The 16926-nt window shown below is 35.9% G+C and overlaps 1 protein-coding gene across 1 annotated transcript in view; it reads left to right on the forward strand.

Annotated features, from left to right (window-relative positions):
- SGK1 (serum/glucocorticoid regulated kinase 1) overlaps nucleotides 1-16926 on the forward strand; it is a 98928-nt gene that overhangs the window by 64865 nt on the left and 17137 nt on the right. Inside the window, exon 3 of the mRNA XM_019732732.3 lies at nucleotides 5818-5893. Coding sequence (XP_019588291.2) covers nucleotides 5818-5893 — 76 coding nt within the window. The remainder of the gene's footprint in view (nucleotides 1-5817; nucleotides 5894-16926) is intronic.

Below are 16926 nucleotides of genomic sequence, written 5' to 3' on the forward strand. Positions count from 1 at the left end.
AAAGCCACAAAAGGAAGAACATGTGTCTAGTTGCGTGAGATCACAGTCTCTTCGGGGGCCAGGAATGGTCCCTTTGTTCCATGTCATCTGGGTGTAATTAATGGTAGGCACGTGAATGAGGGTACATCATCAGCTTGCAGGGGCCAAAACAAGACCTGTCATCTCTGATAAGATTCTTTCACTAACCTCTTCATCAGACTCCTGCTGTCCTTGTTCAAACTGCCCTCTTTCTGAGGGAAGAGGTTAGTGATACCAGATACAAAAACTGGGGGACGTTTGCTGTAATGAAGTACTGTGGATGGATTCTCATCCTGCCCTGTGTGAAGTGGAAGGTTGTAGCCCAGAGGCAGAGGCTAGAGAAACCCACCTGCCTGTGAGTGTGTGAGTGAAGCCTCACCACTAAGTTCCCAAAGGTGATCTGTCTGGGGAGGTCAGAGATGCAGCGAGGGCTCCCAGGAGAACCGCAGACCCAGCACATTTAGAAAGGCCCACCTGTGCACAACCGGCCTGCTGTGCTGGCTTAAGCACTGTACAGGGTGGTCCCTTTCCCTGCCAGAGACTATGGACAGCTGTGACCGCATTTGACCATCCTCCTAGTCGGCTAGTTTCAAAGCCCTGAAATTTTTGTACTCTTCCAATCTCCCTCATTTTCAATCATCTGTCAAATCTTATCAAATCATTCCAGCTACCCTTCACACCATTCCTTTCTTTCCATTTTCACAGTCCCCGTCGTGCTCTCATCAACTTTCCTCTGATGGTACAGCAGCCTCCTAATCTCTTCAATTTGGGTATTTTCTGACTCCCGGTCTTTCCTACCAACTGCCAAGGCTCTTGAATTCCTCAGAATAAACAATGACCCATTGACGTTCAAAGCCTTCCACCATCTGGCTTCTACCCAGTTCCCAATCATTACTCCCATGAGCCTTTTATTCCCAGGAAATTGTTCAATCAGCAGTTGCCTAACCATGCCTTGTTAATTTTGCTTCCACGCCTTTGTTTGTATTGTCCCGCCCACCTCAGATACCTTTCTCCTGCCTGCCCACCAAGCCAAATGTTGTCAGTGTTAAAAACCTGTTCACCTCCTCTCTCCTCCTTGAAACCTCACTCGACAACTCTGCCCACAGTATTGCTTCCTCCTTTAAATGCTTACAAAATGTAAGAGCTATGCAACATTCTTCAGACTGAGTTTAGAGGTACTTAACATCAGGTTTCATATCGCTTTGTGGATGTCTGTGTCCTGCTCCCGAATCCTGAGTAACAACCAGGGCAGCATCTTGAAACTAAACAAATGCTCCATAAATACTTGTTTTGGACGTAATAAATCCATTAAAGAGAAAGCATCAGGAAGACTTTTCTTCCTCCTGGATACACAGAACTGAATTCAAAATTAGTATTTGCAGGATGGCTTTACATTCTGTAATAGGGTTCAGGAGACATTTTCTAAAGCCTCACTGAAGCCACTTAAGAAGCAAAATTTCATTTCCCTAGATATAAAGTGTGCTTGCTTACTTTTGAACATCGGGTAACCTGAGATGGGAGAGAACCAAGTTCCTTGGCTAATAAGAGACAAGTATTTTGAGAATTTCTGTTTGTATTTGAGGAAGAACTAATGACTTTAGCATGCACTGTTAAAATGACTTGTAGAAAGACATATACAAATTATTATGAATAAGTCAAAAGTAAATCAGGGAGAAATCTGTATGTTCTAATTTATTTTTCCTGTATCAGCATCACAGGTAATTTTTAAATTATTTTTCTCTGCATCTATGCATATACTTATTTGCACACTATATGCATTTACTCATTTGGGACCAATGTTCTTTAAATCAGGAAGAGAGGGAACAAAGAAAGATGACCATAACTGTTGCTTTTCTAGTAATCCTACCAATATTCCAACTTGCCATTAATTGGAGACATTTTTGTTTTTAATTGGAGACATTTTATAAAATTAAGACTGGCTCTTTGCTCATGTCAGTGAAACTTGTAATGATTTATTCCCAGGTTCATTCCCCAGAGCTTGTCCAAATTTCTGAACATCTGACATCTCCCTAAATGTGATATCCTCATACACCGTGCTATCTTCTAATATTCAAGACTTTCTATCATTCAAGTGCCCCTATCTTTCTAATGGCCTAATGTCATAGTAACTTACAAAAGCACTTCTAGATTTCAAAACTATAGGGATTAAGCATTCAGCCATGACCTTCCTCTTCCCTTCACCTTCACACTCCAACACTTTCAATTCCATCAGTCAAGGAAATTTTCTCTCCTTTCTCCCCAGGGATGCATTGGAAATAAGTTGAAAGACAATACTGCTTCTATTAGAAAAATGTCATTTTATGATGACCTCCTCCACCCCCCCCAAAAAAAAAAAATCTAGAAGGATTTAAATAAGTGAAAAGGTCTATTGACTCTGCAGAGATCACAGTTTTAAACGATCTCTTTTTTAATCATCAGTTACAAATTCCTCTGTATGCAAGACAGCGCAAGTACTCATTCTGCTTTTCAGACTGCGTATGCTGTCATTTATTAAATAAACTTTAATAACCCTCATTAAAGTTTAATAAATTCAATTATTGTTGAAGTGGTTGGTGATAGTAATGGCATGATGGTTATACGAAAACAATGTCATCAGTTAGAAACACATTCTCAAGAAATTATAGATGAAATGTCATGATGTCTGGGATGTGCTTTAACATATTCCAGCCTAAAAAAGTAGGATAGACACATAAGATTGGCCCAATGTTGATAACTGTTAAAATTGGATGATAGGTACATAGAGGTTTATGATACTGTTTACTCCTGCGTATGCTTGAAATTTTTCCATCATAAAATGTTTAAAACCTCCATAATATTCCACTATTCTTGTTGTAATATAACCTCTTCACCCCTCTTCAGTCACACATCCAAGGGGCATACCCTACTGCCTATCCTATCCCAGGGAAAGAAGGAAAGAACCAGAGGCCATTGTGGATTCAGCCAGGGGTCAAACTCAAGGTGCTCCTCACCTTTCAGCCACAGGGGTCTCATGAAGACTCAGCAGGACTGACATCTGATAATGAACTTTCTCACTTCTGTGAAGCACCTGAAACTACAGGAGTGGGTTTTAGGGCATTGCGTACAAATTGTTGCAGTATATATATAGTTACTCATGGATCTGTATAAACTTGTGCTAACAATACACTGTGTGCGCTCTGTAGATAATTTGCTGTGGCTACTTTGGTGCTTGGGGGTCATGAAAATTCGCACTTTCTATTGAATGATAATAACACGAAGAGCAAGAAGAAATTATTTTTGTTGTAGTTTTTCAAACAAATAGTGATAATCATTCATAAGTAGATGAGATTTAGAGGAATAATATTTGTTTGACACAAACACCACAAAGACACAAGGTAATTAGAGCTTAAGGCAGGAAGAATGCTCATACACAGCAATTTTCCAAATGTGTCTATAGTTATAAAATCAATTAGGACTTTTTGGAATAAAAAGTATTTAAACAGCGGCTAAATAATAGAGAACTATTTATAGGTTCTTGGAAACATTTTAATTACTCACATCTGGAAATAATGCTTATAGTCCTCCCCAAGAGTTGTCTCCAAAGCAAATTCCTTATTTCAGTGACTATTAGCTGATGCTGGCCTGGAAGCTCCCAGGGGATTAGCTCACATGCCAAAGAAGAGAAGATGTCTTCTGGGGCACAGTGATCTCAGTAAAAAGACTTAAAACCATTTCAGAAGGAACAATGAAAGAGAAGAGGGCCAGCTAGCCTGGGAAATGACGGCTAAGGGGACACAAAATAGCTCCTTTCAAATATTAGAGATATTATTTTATAGTATAAAACAGGGAATAGATCTAGTCTATGTAACTCAAGAGTGAACTAGATAAAATCAGTGAGGAAAGTTTCAAGGATCCAGATTTCGGTTCAACTGACAAAGAGCTTTCTAACGATGGGAGCAATACTTTAGTGAAATAGAAAAATCCTTTGAAAGAATTTATACTGAGGCTATCCAGTGGAGTTTGAGAGAGGTTTTGCAGAGCTGCTCAAAATGTCCTTCACAGAATGGTGCTAGGCCACATACTGTTGTATTTTTTTTCCTCGAGATTTACATTTTAATGATTTTTTTTAAATTGGGGTGACAATTGTTAGTAAAATTACATAGATTTCAGGTTCACCCATTGTGTGTTCACCACCCAGAGTCAGTTCTCCTTCCATCACCATATATTTGATCCCCCTTACCCTCATCTCCTATCCCCCACACCCCTTACCCTCTGGTAAAAATGATTTTTTTAAACCACAATTTTACTTCTAAAATCATGTTTCCTGTAAATTAAAAACACATTACATTACCAGAAAATTTCACTAATAAAATACAGACCACTTATATATCTATGTATGAAATATTTTATGAGTGTATCTAATATTTTAACAGACATAGGATTTTTTCAATTGTGGTAAGAACACTTAACATGAGATTTATCCTCTTAACAAATTTTTAAGTGTACAATACAGCACTGCTAACTATAGGTACAATGTTGTTCAGCAGATCTCTAGAACTTACTTGTCTTGCATAACTGAAACTTCATACTTACTGAACAGCAACCCTCCACTTCCTCCTTCCCCAGGCTCTGCATCTAAGTGTTTGACTACTTTAGATACCTCTGTAAGTAGTATCATGCAATATCTGTCCGTCTGGCTTATTTCACTTAGCATAATTCCTCAAGGTTCATCCATGTTCTTGCATGTCAAGATTTTCTTTGTTAAGGCAGAATAATATTTCATTGTTATATATGTGCCATGTTTTACTTATCCATTCATCTGTCCAGAAACATTTAAGTTGTTTCTTCATCTTAGCTATTGTGACTAATGTTGCAGTGAACTTGAGGTTGCAAATAACTCTTTTATTTCCTGATTTCCACATATCCTTGGATACTAGGTCAGAAGAGAAAGAGTTTGTGCCAGGTTGTAAATCAAAGCACTGCTTCTTTCATCAATAAAGACTTGTTATGGGAAAAAAAAAAATGTCATTGGAACTAAACAATGTACCTAGTGACATTTTCGAGTATCTTGACTATACACTACAATGAAAGGAATTCATTCATTAAATAGTAAATACTAGAGACTTCACAGTAATTAAATTATCACACTAAATGGAATGTCCTTAACACTAAGATTTGTATTTTGTCCATTGAGGGGAAGACAAAAAAAAGGATCATTGTTGTTCCCAGGAACTTACTGTAAGGAATCTATTAGTTGGATATGCACTAGGCAGAGCTTTAGGTTGAATAAATAATACATATTGCATATATGCATGTGGTATATTTAAATATATAAATCCTGTTATGATTATAAAATAAGAATTCATTTTAAAGTGCTACTTAATTAAAAGTAGCTCTTCCTTAATATGTATTTTTTCAAGCATATATACTAAAAGTACAATGTTTCTTAAGTAGAAGTCCAAAACATCTTTTTTATGTGATGAGTGTTCTTACACTAATCAGTTTGCTAATTCTTCAGAGCCTCTGCATATAGCTGTGCAGTTTGCATGTCATAAAAAAGCACGGAATGAGGGAATGAGTGGGGGCTGAACTCCACCCCATCTACTTACAAAGCCATTAGCCCTGGCAGTGAAACTGAGTCAGGCCTATGAAATCTTTCCATCCTGGACAAACTGAGATGGTTGGTCATCCTACTTAGGGTACAGATGTGCCAGATGTGCTAGTGTCATCCTTGGAATCCTGCCTAGAGAACTGTACACCTGAAACAGCTGAAATGGTGAAGCCACTTTCACGTTATTTTTGTTTTCTTATATTTTCAAGGTGAAAGAGCCATGTAATCCTGCCAACATCTTGACCAAGCCTGATTCAAGAACATTCTGGACTAATGATGATTCAGGTATTATTGGAAAAATGCACTGTGGCCCTGTGATGTCCAGAAAGCATTCTGTAGTAAAACCTTACACAAGACAAGGTTTAGGGTAAATTTTTGGTTTTGCTTGTTTATACTTAGTCCAACACTTGAATATACTTCACAATCTTTTTTTTTTAAATAATGCAAGTCACTTTATGATATCTTCTCTTTCAGTAGTTAAAGTGTATATACTAAAGCATATATCCCATTAGGTACAGCTTTCTGGATTGTGAAGTATATGAAAGTATTGGGTGGTAGAGAGAAATGAGTCTATTTCTGGAGTGGATGACAGAGGAACAGGATAAGGGGGGCAAGTACACTGGCCCCAGTTTCTTTTCCAGGGGAACTAAGGGATTAAAAAACCCAAGGCGAGACATACTTCAGAATGCTTCCTGGAGGGCAGGTATGATTTTTTTCTATTCATCCATGTATATAAATCTAATCAGAGTCAGAGGAATGTCACTTTCCCAGATCAGAGATTATGCTTCGGGCTATATAATTACACTCAGACAAAAGGTCCGGTATATTCTTAAAGAAAATAGAAGATATCTTTTCATTCTTTTCCACAAACACATTGAGCCATGAGGTCTAATTGTACCAAGTAAAGACATTGGAAATGAAAAGAGTGCTACTAGAGCTTTTACCTTTTCTAATTAAATGGAGAATCAGTGATGACACCTACTATTTGTATTAAGCCTTATGGCTTTACAAAGTGCATTCACAAAAATCTAATTTAGTGCTTGTGGCAACACCCTGAAACAGGCGGGGAAGCCTGTTCTCCCTCTCGCTGTGTGAGAGATGAGATCAGAAAATGAAAGAGGTTAGCTGACGTATTAAAAACTCACGACCAGAAAATACTAGGGCTGGGACTTGGATGGAGAGACTGCATGCCCAGTTCTATATCTCACTTCCTAGGAAGAAGCAGCAGCGTGGGCTAAATCTGTGCTTTAATCTTTTCTTTATAAAAGAGAGTCAGAGACCATGCCTATTAGCAGAAGCGGGAGGGGTTCAGGAGGGGAGTGAAAACCTCTCTGATGCCTAGTTTTCAAAGGCCAAGCTTGTGGTCTAAACTTATTATCAATTTCATCTGTCAAAAAAATTGTTCTGTCTTGTTTTATGTCTTTTGAAGAAAGATGAAAAAACATGAAAGTGAATTGGGCTATTTATACTATCATTTTGGTCCATTAGTAAAACAACCACAAAATAAACAAGCCATCCACAAGCTGAGACTGCTATTAAGACCTGCTGCTCATATATTGTGAAGAGACTATGTAGCACAAAATATTACAATTGAAAAATAAAAGATTCTCGAAGTTACATAATGAGAACAGAATGGGAGGGGAATCAGTACAGGACAGGTCTAGAAAGTGATACTCAGGTTCTTTACAGAGCTGGAGAAATTATAAGAAAAATTAATGCAGAACATGTAGAGAAAGAGTAACAGGAATACTTCAGATCTACGCATTTAAAAAATGTTTTAAAAATTATTTGTGTGTCATCAATGAGGTTACAAAGATATAGGATCCCTCCCGCAGCAGCTCATCTAATAAGGAGCCTCCTAGACTAAGTAAGGTCTATGTCTAGTGACTTTTTTTGGTGAGATAAGGGGCTAGTGGTCCAATCAATTACTGAGACAGGAGTATTAAAATCTCCACCTGTGGTGGAGAAATTCTCTTTTCCTTCTTTTAATTCAGTCAATTTTTGTTTCATGTATTTTGAAGTTCTGACATCAAGCACATATGCTTTTATAATTGTTATGATTTCCTGATGAATCGATCCCTTTATCATTACAAAATGTCCCTCTTTATCTTGGTGCAAGTCTTTGTTTGAAGTCACTATTTTCTTATATTAATATAGCTAAGCCAGCCTTCTTAGGCCTTCTCTTCCCATGGTACATCTTTCTATCCAGTTACTTTCAACCTACCTGTGTCTTGCAGTTAAAGTGCTTCTCTTACAGACCTCACATAGTTAGGTTTTCCTTTTAAATTCTAAATGACAATCTCTGGTTTTTATCTGGAATGTTTAGACCACTTACACTTAATGTCATTATTGATCTGATTAGATAAAACTATACCACCTGGCTATTTATTTTCCTCATGTGCCTTCTCTTCTTTTTTTTGCCCATTCTTCTTTTCCTGACTTCTCTAGGATTATTTGAATGTTGTTTAGAATTCAATATTAATTTATCTGTGATGGCTAGGTATCTGTGATACCTAGTGATGGCTCTAGGGATTACAAAAAATAACTTTTAAATTTTCACAGGCCAGTGTAGAAATCTTGAAATAGTATAGTTCTATTTTCCACACTGCCCCTCCTTTCCGTTACATTATGGTTGTCAAAAATATTACTTCTACATGTGAAATAAAGCCTACAAGTGCAATGTATTTTGAAGAAAACATCTTTTATGATTACCTTGATATTTACTATCTATGATGTTCCTCATTTCTTCTTGAAGATCCAAGTTTCCCTCACGGATAATTTTTTCTTTTAGCCTGGAAAATCTTCTTTTAACATTTCTTATAATGCAGTGATTCTCTGGCAATGATATCTCTTGGTTCTCTTTTATTTTCATGATATGCCTTCATGAATGAAAATATCTTTATTTCTTTCTTGAATGATATTCTTCCTAGATATGGTTTTTTTTGTTCTTTCTTTCTTTCTTTCTTTCTTTCTTTCTTTCTTTCTTTCTTTCTTTCTTTCTTTCTTTCTTTCTTTCTTTCTTCACTTTAAAGATGTTGGTCCATGGTGTTCTGGTCTCTACAGTTTCTAAGAGAAATCAGTGATTATTTAAATTATTGTTATCCTGAATGTAATGTGTTGCTGTTCACTGGTTGTTTTAAATTTTTTAAAAAATCTTTGGTTTTATCAGTTTGACTATGATGTGTCTAGACTAGAATCTATGTACTTTAAGATGTTTAGGAAGTTAAACATTCTTCTAGTCTATTAGTAGTTTTCTTAGAATTTGAATCTGAGGGATGCAATTGTTTCTGCACTGCACTGTGCCCTTTCTTCTTCAGAATGTCAGCACTCTAACTAAAATTTATTCTAAATGCCTTCCATTCTGTTAAGCATAAACACAAGCTAAAGCATCCTTGTGCAACATGCAAATTTATGAGCTTGGAAATGGATTCTTTGCAAAGGCAATATTCTTGTCACAGTATGAATTTTATTATGGTAACCTTTACCAATTCCTGAAATAATTGTGATAAAATTATTCCATAATTTCCCATGGAAAATACATTTCAGTGAATGGAATATTTTCATTCAAAGCCAGCCATCCTCAGTGCATTTTACTTATTTAATCTAATGTATGTCGTCTCTTGATATAAGCTTAAGAAGAGTTAAATATTAGGCGTAACTAAGCACTTTTACTTGATAGAAAAGGAATTTAAATTTAAAAGTTGTTTTGTTTTGATGTAAGGAATCACTGAGGGTTAGCTCGCCCTGAATCTAGTGAGAATGCCTAGATTTTCATACTTGCTGTCTTTTTGCGTTACAGCCAGAGGACAGGACTGCCATGCTCAGTTGGATAGCTATGGACAGTTGGAGGAACGAAAGTAATTTTTAAAAAGCTTTTTCTGAACATAATATAAAAGTAGCCTATGTTCATCACAGGAAAGAAATGAAAATAGAGAAGGGAAGAAAATTAATCACCCACAACCCTGCCACCCATCCATTTTTTCACTGGACTTGACTCCCTCATGCACTCCCAGCATTTGTTCTGACAATCAGCAAAAAAACTGCACAAGTTTAGGCTCTTTTCTATTCTCTTTTCTTTCCGGCTTTGATACTTGAGTTGTTTTTGCACATCTTCATTTTTCAATTGCTGGTCCTGCGGTGGTCTGTAACATCCTATTAAATTAGAATTTCAGAGTCGGATGAGTTTCCCTATGCTTTCAGAATGTGTGTTTTCCCCAGTACTATTATTGGTGACACAGATAGTGTTCTTTGCTTAAAGAAAGTCAGATAATGAAGTGGTTAAACAATAAAGATTTTTTTTTTGCAAGGGCCATGATTTTCACCGGGCACTCATTTTGCCATGCCTTGGGATGTTCAAAATGTCTAGATTTCTTTCGAGCAAAAATTAAAGAGAAAGAATCATTATTGTGCAAATTTATTCCCACAGAGAAAATTTAATTTCCTTCCCCTTATATTTTCAGGATTATGCATTATTTCTTCATATTTTCTAATGATTCATCACATTTTAAAATTCAGCAAAAATTTCTGGAGATGTAGAAATCACTATAAAGAAGTATTAAATAAACATATAAAGTGATATTAAAATATAGAATCATATTTATTTAAGAGCAGTAATAGTTTATGTACAAAATGTAGAAATGAAATGATTCACAGTTTGAAAGCATATGGGCCCCAGAAATATTTTAGTACTTTAGACAATATATAAAATTATATCACCGAATTAATGTAAGGAAAGGAAGGGACTTCATTATATAGATTGTTTTACATGAACAAAAAAAATTTCTAGATTTTTTTTTCTTAAAAAGCAAAAACACTCGCATATTTATATCTAGAAAACAGTTGCTTCATCCCACAAAGTACCTCGTTATCTAACCAAAAAGAAAAATTTTATGAAAGGTAAACACAATCTGCTTATATGGAAATTTTTCATCTGATATATGGTGGCCACCGTAGACTTTGCCTCTTGCTATCAGAGATAAACCATTTATTAAAAACCAATGGATACATGAAAATCTTTTAAGTGGACTGGCCTCATTTACTCAGGTTCTAACCGAAAGAAAAGATAGCTATCTCAGTAATAAAAATCACCTTACCCACAATGAAGAATTCCAAAGATCACATAATGCTGCCAGAATGAAGGTAGGCTTTGGAAAGGACAGGGCACAATCATAAGAACAATGCATTCATGCTGCTTTTGACTTCCCCGATCTCTCCAACTCACTTTTCAAAATAGAATTTGGTACTCATTCCCTCCATCTTAGATCAGGTAGCCACAATCATCCTCAGTTTCCTGAACCACATCTTTTGCAGTAACCTGGACTCACCTCACAGCTGACCAGCCTTCCATTTGGCCATGCTTCCCAGTGAGTCCTGGATGGAGCAGCAGGAAGTGCTCAACAGTTTACCATCTGTTGTGGTTAGTGCTGTGAACTCTTGGGTCAAGGATGCCTGAGTTTGCCACAAGCTTCAATGCTTATTACCTGTGTCACTTTGGATAAATGATTTCACCCTTCTGTGCTTCTATCTCTCTTACCTGCAAAAATGGAATATGTATAATAGGTCATAGAGGTTTGTGAGGATTAAAGGAAATAATACTGGTAAAAGTGCTTAGAACTATATCTGGAGTATAGTTAGTGGTCAGTTTTTGTTAGTTCTTTTTACCTGGAGAAAGAATTATATCATTTATACAAGCCTGAACAGATCCCCCTGCTTTATAATAGGGTTACAAACTACAGGTTGAAAGAATACCACATTTTATTTTGTCATTACTGTGATTATTTCATACTTTACCAGATCTATAGCTTGTTTTTTTTCTCTCTGAACCATGAAGCTCATCATTCTCTGTCTTCTGTTGTCTCAGTCTCCAGACACAAGACTGATAAGCTTCCTGAAAAATAGACATATGACTGGACATAATATCCTCAAGCTAGAGAGAACTTAAGAAATTGCCTAGTCATATAGACAAAATATCGCCTTCTTAAGCAAAGATCGTAAAGTTTTACATGGCTTTAACCATTACAATGGTTTAGAGGTTTCCAACTTCATGGATAGGTATTTATTTCAGTGAGGAGCAAAATGTCATTTCAAAACTCCTCTGTTTAAAGAATCTGAGTCATGCTGATGTAGCATTTAAGTGTGTTTGACAGCAGAGTTTGTCAAATCCAATCCTGATTGTCTGGCTCCCAAGTGTGTGAATGTGTGACTACAGACTCAGTTTAGCTCAGCGCAGAGAAGCCCCCTCTAGTTCCCTCAGATGGTGTAAATTCAGAGTTCAACTTTAGAGTTGGAGCAAAATCTGTTTCTGCCTTTGTTGAACTCAAAAATTTCTCTTTCTCTATGTTATGACCAAAATTACTTGTTATTTCTGCTGTTTTACTCAAGGCTAAACTAACAGTGTTTCACAATGCCTGATTTTTCTGATTCCCTGGGGTTCTTTTAAAATATTTTCAGAGTATTTCCTTCTACCCATTTTATCCAAATCATTCATTTCGTGTCTAAGATCTTTGATTTCCAGAGTATTAAAGGACATTTTATCATGGTTAAAATGGTAAAAGGAAAATTTCTCACTTAAAAAAAAAAAATACAAGGAAAATAGATTAAACACAACCTCGTAATTTTTAAAAAGTTATTTTTCTCGTATTTTAATAAATCTTTTCTCATTTTATTAGTTTACCTCAGACTAAAAGGACAGCAGATTTTTTTAAGCGTAGTGGCTTTTAGTTGCAGCTAATGTCAGAATGTACTTTTATTACTTTAAAGGTGCTGAAATATTCAGCCTTTGACAGCTTTCTTTTTGCCCATAATACATGATGCATAATACATAAGACAATATTTCAGGAGGTTACATGTCTATCATAGGAAAAGTAAATGAAAAAAAGAATTGTGGATTTTTGCCCTTAATAACAGAAGTATTTTATCTGGTCACATATAAACATAATTTTCAAATTCTGGGAAAAAAATTATTTTACAAGTTTAAAATTGTAAACTATATAATAGGTAGAATAGACCAATGATTAATAATAAAAACGCTATCCCAAGAATGAAATGGCACAGCGAGAGAGGCAGGGGCAGGATAGAAAGTGAGGGATTAGGAATGGAGGGGTGGGACATATGAGGGTAGGAGGAGCATAGGGAGATGGAGGTCCTAGCAAACCTGGGAGACTCAGAGACAGAACAGAATTCGAATATAGGCCAGGGAACCCCCAGCAAACCCATTTGTAAAATAAGAGTTCCTTGAAGTAAATCAACTCTAAGATTCTTATTCCGAAACTCGCTTTTTTTATGAAGGTGTTCAGTGACTGTAAAAAGAAAATTAAAAGGATTTAGAAAAAAAAAATTATCTCAGGGTGAGCTGAAGCCTTTGGAACAGACTGCTACCAGAAGTGTAGCTCTGGGAACCATGGACCCTCCCTCTACAGAAATATGCAGCAATTAGCTCTTCCCCCTGATCAAAATTTTGGCTTTTAGAGGACAATTTTATATTAATAGTTCAGCTGCACTGTTCTTATAGGTATTTAATTACATAACACACGTGAGTTTTCAAATTATTCTCTCATATCTCGTTTTATCTGATCTTTTCAAAATGCCCTGCGGGTTTTAGATTAACAAAATGGTTGTTAACCCTCAGGATACTCGAAAGTGTTAAGTGCTTTGCCCAAAGCCACACAATGAGTTACAAAAGCTAATCCACAGAACTGAAGGCAGATTTCCTGGAAACTCCTCCAGTTCTCTTTCTACAGTTTCAAAAAGCTAAGAGTAAAGCTTTGCAATGAAAGTAGCTTGAATGTGGACACAATTGTTTAGGGAAAGAACAAGTAAAGGATGAGATTCAAATTGAGGTGTGGTCTTGCCATTAGGCAGGGGGAGGTGGAAAAAGGAGAACATTGAGGCAAATGAAGGGTTTGTTTTATAGGTGTGAGACATATTGTGTCCCTTTTTGCTCAATGTTCTATGGAAGAGATGACAAGTTTTTGCCATTGAAAACTCAGAGAGATAAACTGGAAAAACACAAGTAGACATGAATAAAATAGTGTAAATATAAGTTAAAATAAAGATTGCTGCCTACAGATATGTGAAGGACTGTCATTTGGAACAGATGGAGAGGCAAATTATTTTACTGGTGAAAAGCAGAGGTTTTGGTGTCGGAAAAACCTAGATTTACATTCTGGTTTTGCCATTACTAACTATGTTGTCTCACACAACTGTTTACCTTTTTAAGCCTCAGATCTTAAGAATGTGTAAGGAGATAGTAACAGTTTTTTATAAGGTAATTATGAAGATTAAATGAGAAATTTAAATATGAAAAAGGAATTTTAGATTTTTTTGCCCTTAATAACAGAAGTATTTTATTTGGTCACATATAAACATCATTTTCAAAATCTGAAGAAAAATTATTGCATAAAAAGCACTAAAGCATAGTGTCTGCCACTTATTCGGATGCTAGCTATTATGATAGATGCACTGAACTGTGGCTGTTCCAGAGAGACACATCTTCTTTGTTGATCAGTGTGTTCTCAGCATCACCACTGTGCCTGGCTTTGGAATGTGCAGAAATGCTATTCCTTAAAAAACTTCATAAGAATATTTGAATATGGTCTCAGGAAGAACATCACCAACTGATGCTAGTTGGCAATGCTAGAGATAACCTTGGAAGTAGAGGTGATTTTAGTAAAAATTAAAGATAGAACTCAATAAATGGTCATCGGGAATATTGTAAGGAGGTTCATAGTTCCTAAAGTTCTTTTAACACTAATAGAATCTGTTCACAATTTTATGAAACACATGAAGTAAGTCTGGCAGTGCTATTATAAAACCACACACACCCCCTCCAACTTTCATGTATATACAATAGCTTCAAGCTTTAAAACAAAGAGAAAAGGGCATTTAATGCACGGTCTATGGACTGTCTGAAGTGAGTTGTTGAATTATTTTTAGAAATGGCAATGAGTCTACAATGATCCAGCCACACGCCTTCACTCAGTCTCTTTGTGAAGCAAATTGTCAGAAAGCCACCTGTGAAAATCAGAAAGGATTGCTCTATAAGGAAAAATAATTGTCTCATATGGGGTACATAAGATGTTAGATCCAGAAGTAGCATGTTCTAACAAGGCTACTTGTGTTAGACACTTTTACTGTTATTCTTGGAAGTAATCTAGTTATGTCTAGTGTATTCATTCCTCTTTGACAATTTTTATGTAAATGTGCTTTCTAATGTTTTTTCAATATTGATATTTTAATAATATGTAATATGTAATGCATATTACATATAATGTATATATGCACATAATATACTGTGTGTAATATTAATTATAATTTTCTGTAACTGTTTTAAGAAAAGGAATAACAGTGCTGGGAAGTCACAAGTTTCCTGTCATCCTTACAAAAACGAATAATCCTAAAGAAAATGAAAAATCCTAAGAAAAGAAAATGGTAACTGGGAACTGTGAAAAAATAGGAAGAAGTGGGAAGAGGAGAGTGGCAAATGGGGCTTAGATGGAAACTATGTTTGTTGCACTTATTTCTGCCCTTTGGTTATTTGTTCCCATTATAAAAAGAAAAGGCAGAAGGCAGTGGACCCTAGTGATGCTTACAAGAGCAGCTTGTGGACATTAAAGTACAGTATTTACAATGTGGTAAAGAGAAAAAGAAAATTATTTTGCTTTTAAAAGGTAAATTCAAGGCTTATTAAACAGAACTTGGCAAACTGGATTTATATTGGTACATAAAAATGTATATAAACAACATGATTTGAAGAATGAATTTCAAATAGGTCTATCCTGATGATTTATGTTTGTGATCTAAGGCTTTAGATTTTTAAGCAACATTTTATGAATTGTGAAATGGAATCATTGTAGATACTGAGGATAGTTAGTCTCCTTTCAATTTTAAACATAAAGTTTTATGAACAGCATTGTAGTAACTTCTTTAAAGTGACCATATTTATTTAGTTTAGAAAGTGAGGCATTCTTCATGACCCCTATCTTTCATTCACATCTGTTTAATTTCCTCTCTTTAATTTTCTTGTGGTCTTATACAAAAGCTTATTTTCATTCTTTTAGATTTCATTTATGTCTTATGTGAAATGGTGATGATGAAACAAGGTTGGTGTTATCACTCACACTAAGAAATAACAGAAGTTGTTGTTGATATATCTGAAACTCTTAGCCCAACCACCAAACTGTTCTTTTCATATAACTAATCTTATTTGTCAAAAGGATTCTATAATCACAACTCAAAAGCAAATAATACTGTCATATGTGTCTGATGGTATGACCACTTGCTCTTAGAAAATTAGGCAGTGACAGCTAATCATAGAAGTTCCGATCCAGGATATAATCGTAAATACAAAAATTAATTTATTCCTATTAACTAGTCTAGAATAAACATCTCCCACTGAAATGTGTCACAAGCCAAGGGCCAAGGCTTTTAATGTTCATCTGAGGGTTTTAAAGCTGAGAAATAAAGTAGAAAAAAATTATTGTGAGCCCAGCACAGAGAAATATTCATCAACTACATCGAATATTTACTGAACATTTGTGGGTATGAATGAAGTAAATATTTTTGTTTTCTTCCCTCTCTTACCCCCTTGTCATGTAACATAAAAGGTATTTAAGATTTATGAACTTTACATCATAGTATTTAAATGATAGGATATCAAGAAAAGTAAACATCCCACAAGAATTTTGTATCCTCTTCTGGCAAAAGGGTTAGTAGGTTTTCTGTTGTATCATGTTAGGTGGAAGTTATATCATGTTAGTTGGAAGTATGACCTTGTTGTTGTCTTTATATGAAGCTTAAGTAGAAGAAGATGCAGATGGGTGCCAAGTTGACAAGGGGTGGACTTGTGATAGTTAATATAATGTATCAATTTGGCTGGGCCAAAGTGCCCAGAGATTCTGGATGTTTACGTGAGGGTGTTTTTTGTATGAGATTGACATTTAAATGTGTGAATTTTGGGTAAAGCAGATTGCTCCCCATAATGTGAAGGGCCTCATCCAATCAGATGAAGGTCTTAATAGAACAAAAACTGATCTACTGTGAGCAAGAGGTATTCTTCCTACAGATAGCCTTTGGACTTGGACTTTGGACTTAGATAGCCTTTGGACTGCAACATTGGTTCTTCCTTTGGTGTCCAGTCTTCAGGCCCACCCTGCAGATTTTGGACCTGACAGCCTCCATAATTGTATGAACAAATTCCTTACAATATCTCTCTGTTCCTGTCTCTCTGTCTCTCTATACACACACACACACACACACACACACACACACACACACACACTATTGGTTATGTTTTTCTGGAGAACCCTGACTAATACATG

This window comes from Rhinolophus sinicus, chromosome 2, assembly GCF_057876585.1.
Source record: "Rhinolophus sinicus isolate RSI-liver-muscle chromosome 2, RSI-T2T, whole genome shotgun sequence".
NCBI classification, from domain to species: Eukaryota; Metazoa; Chordata; class Mammalia; order Chiroptera; family Rhinolophidae; genus Rhinolophus; species Rhinolophus sinicus.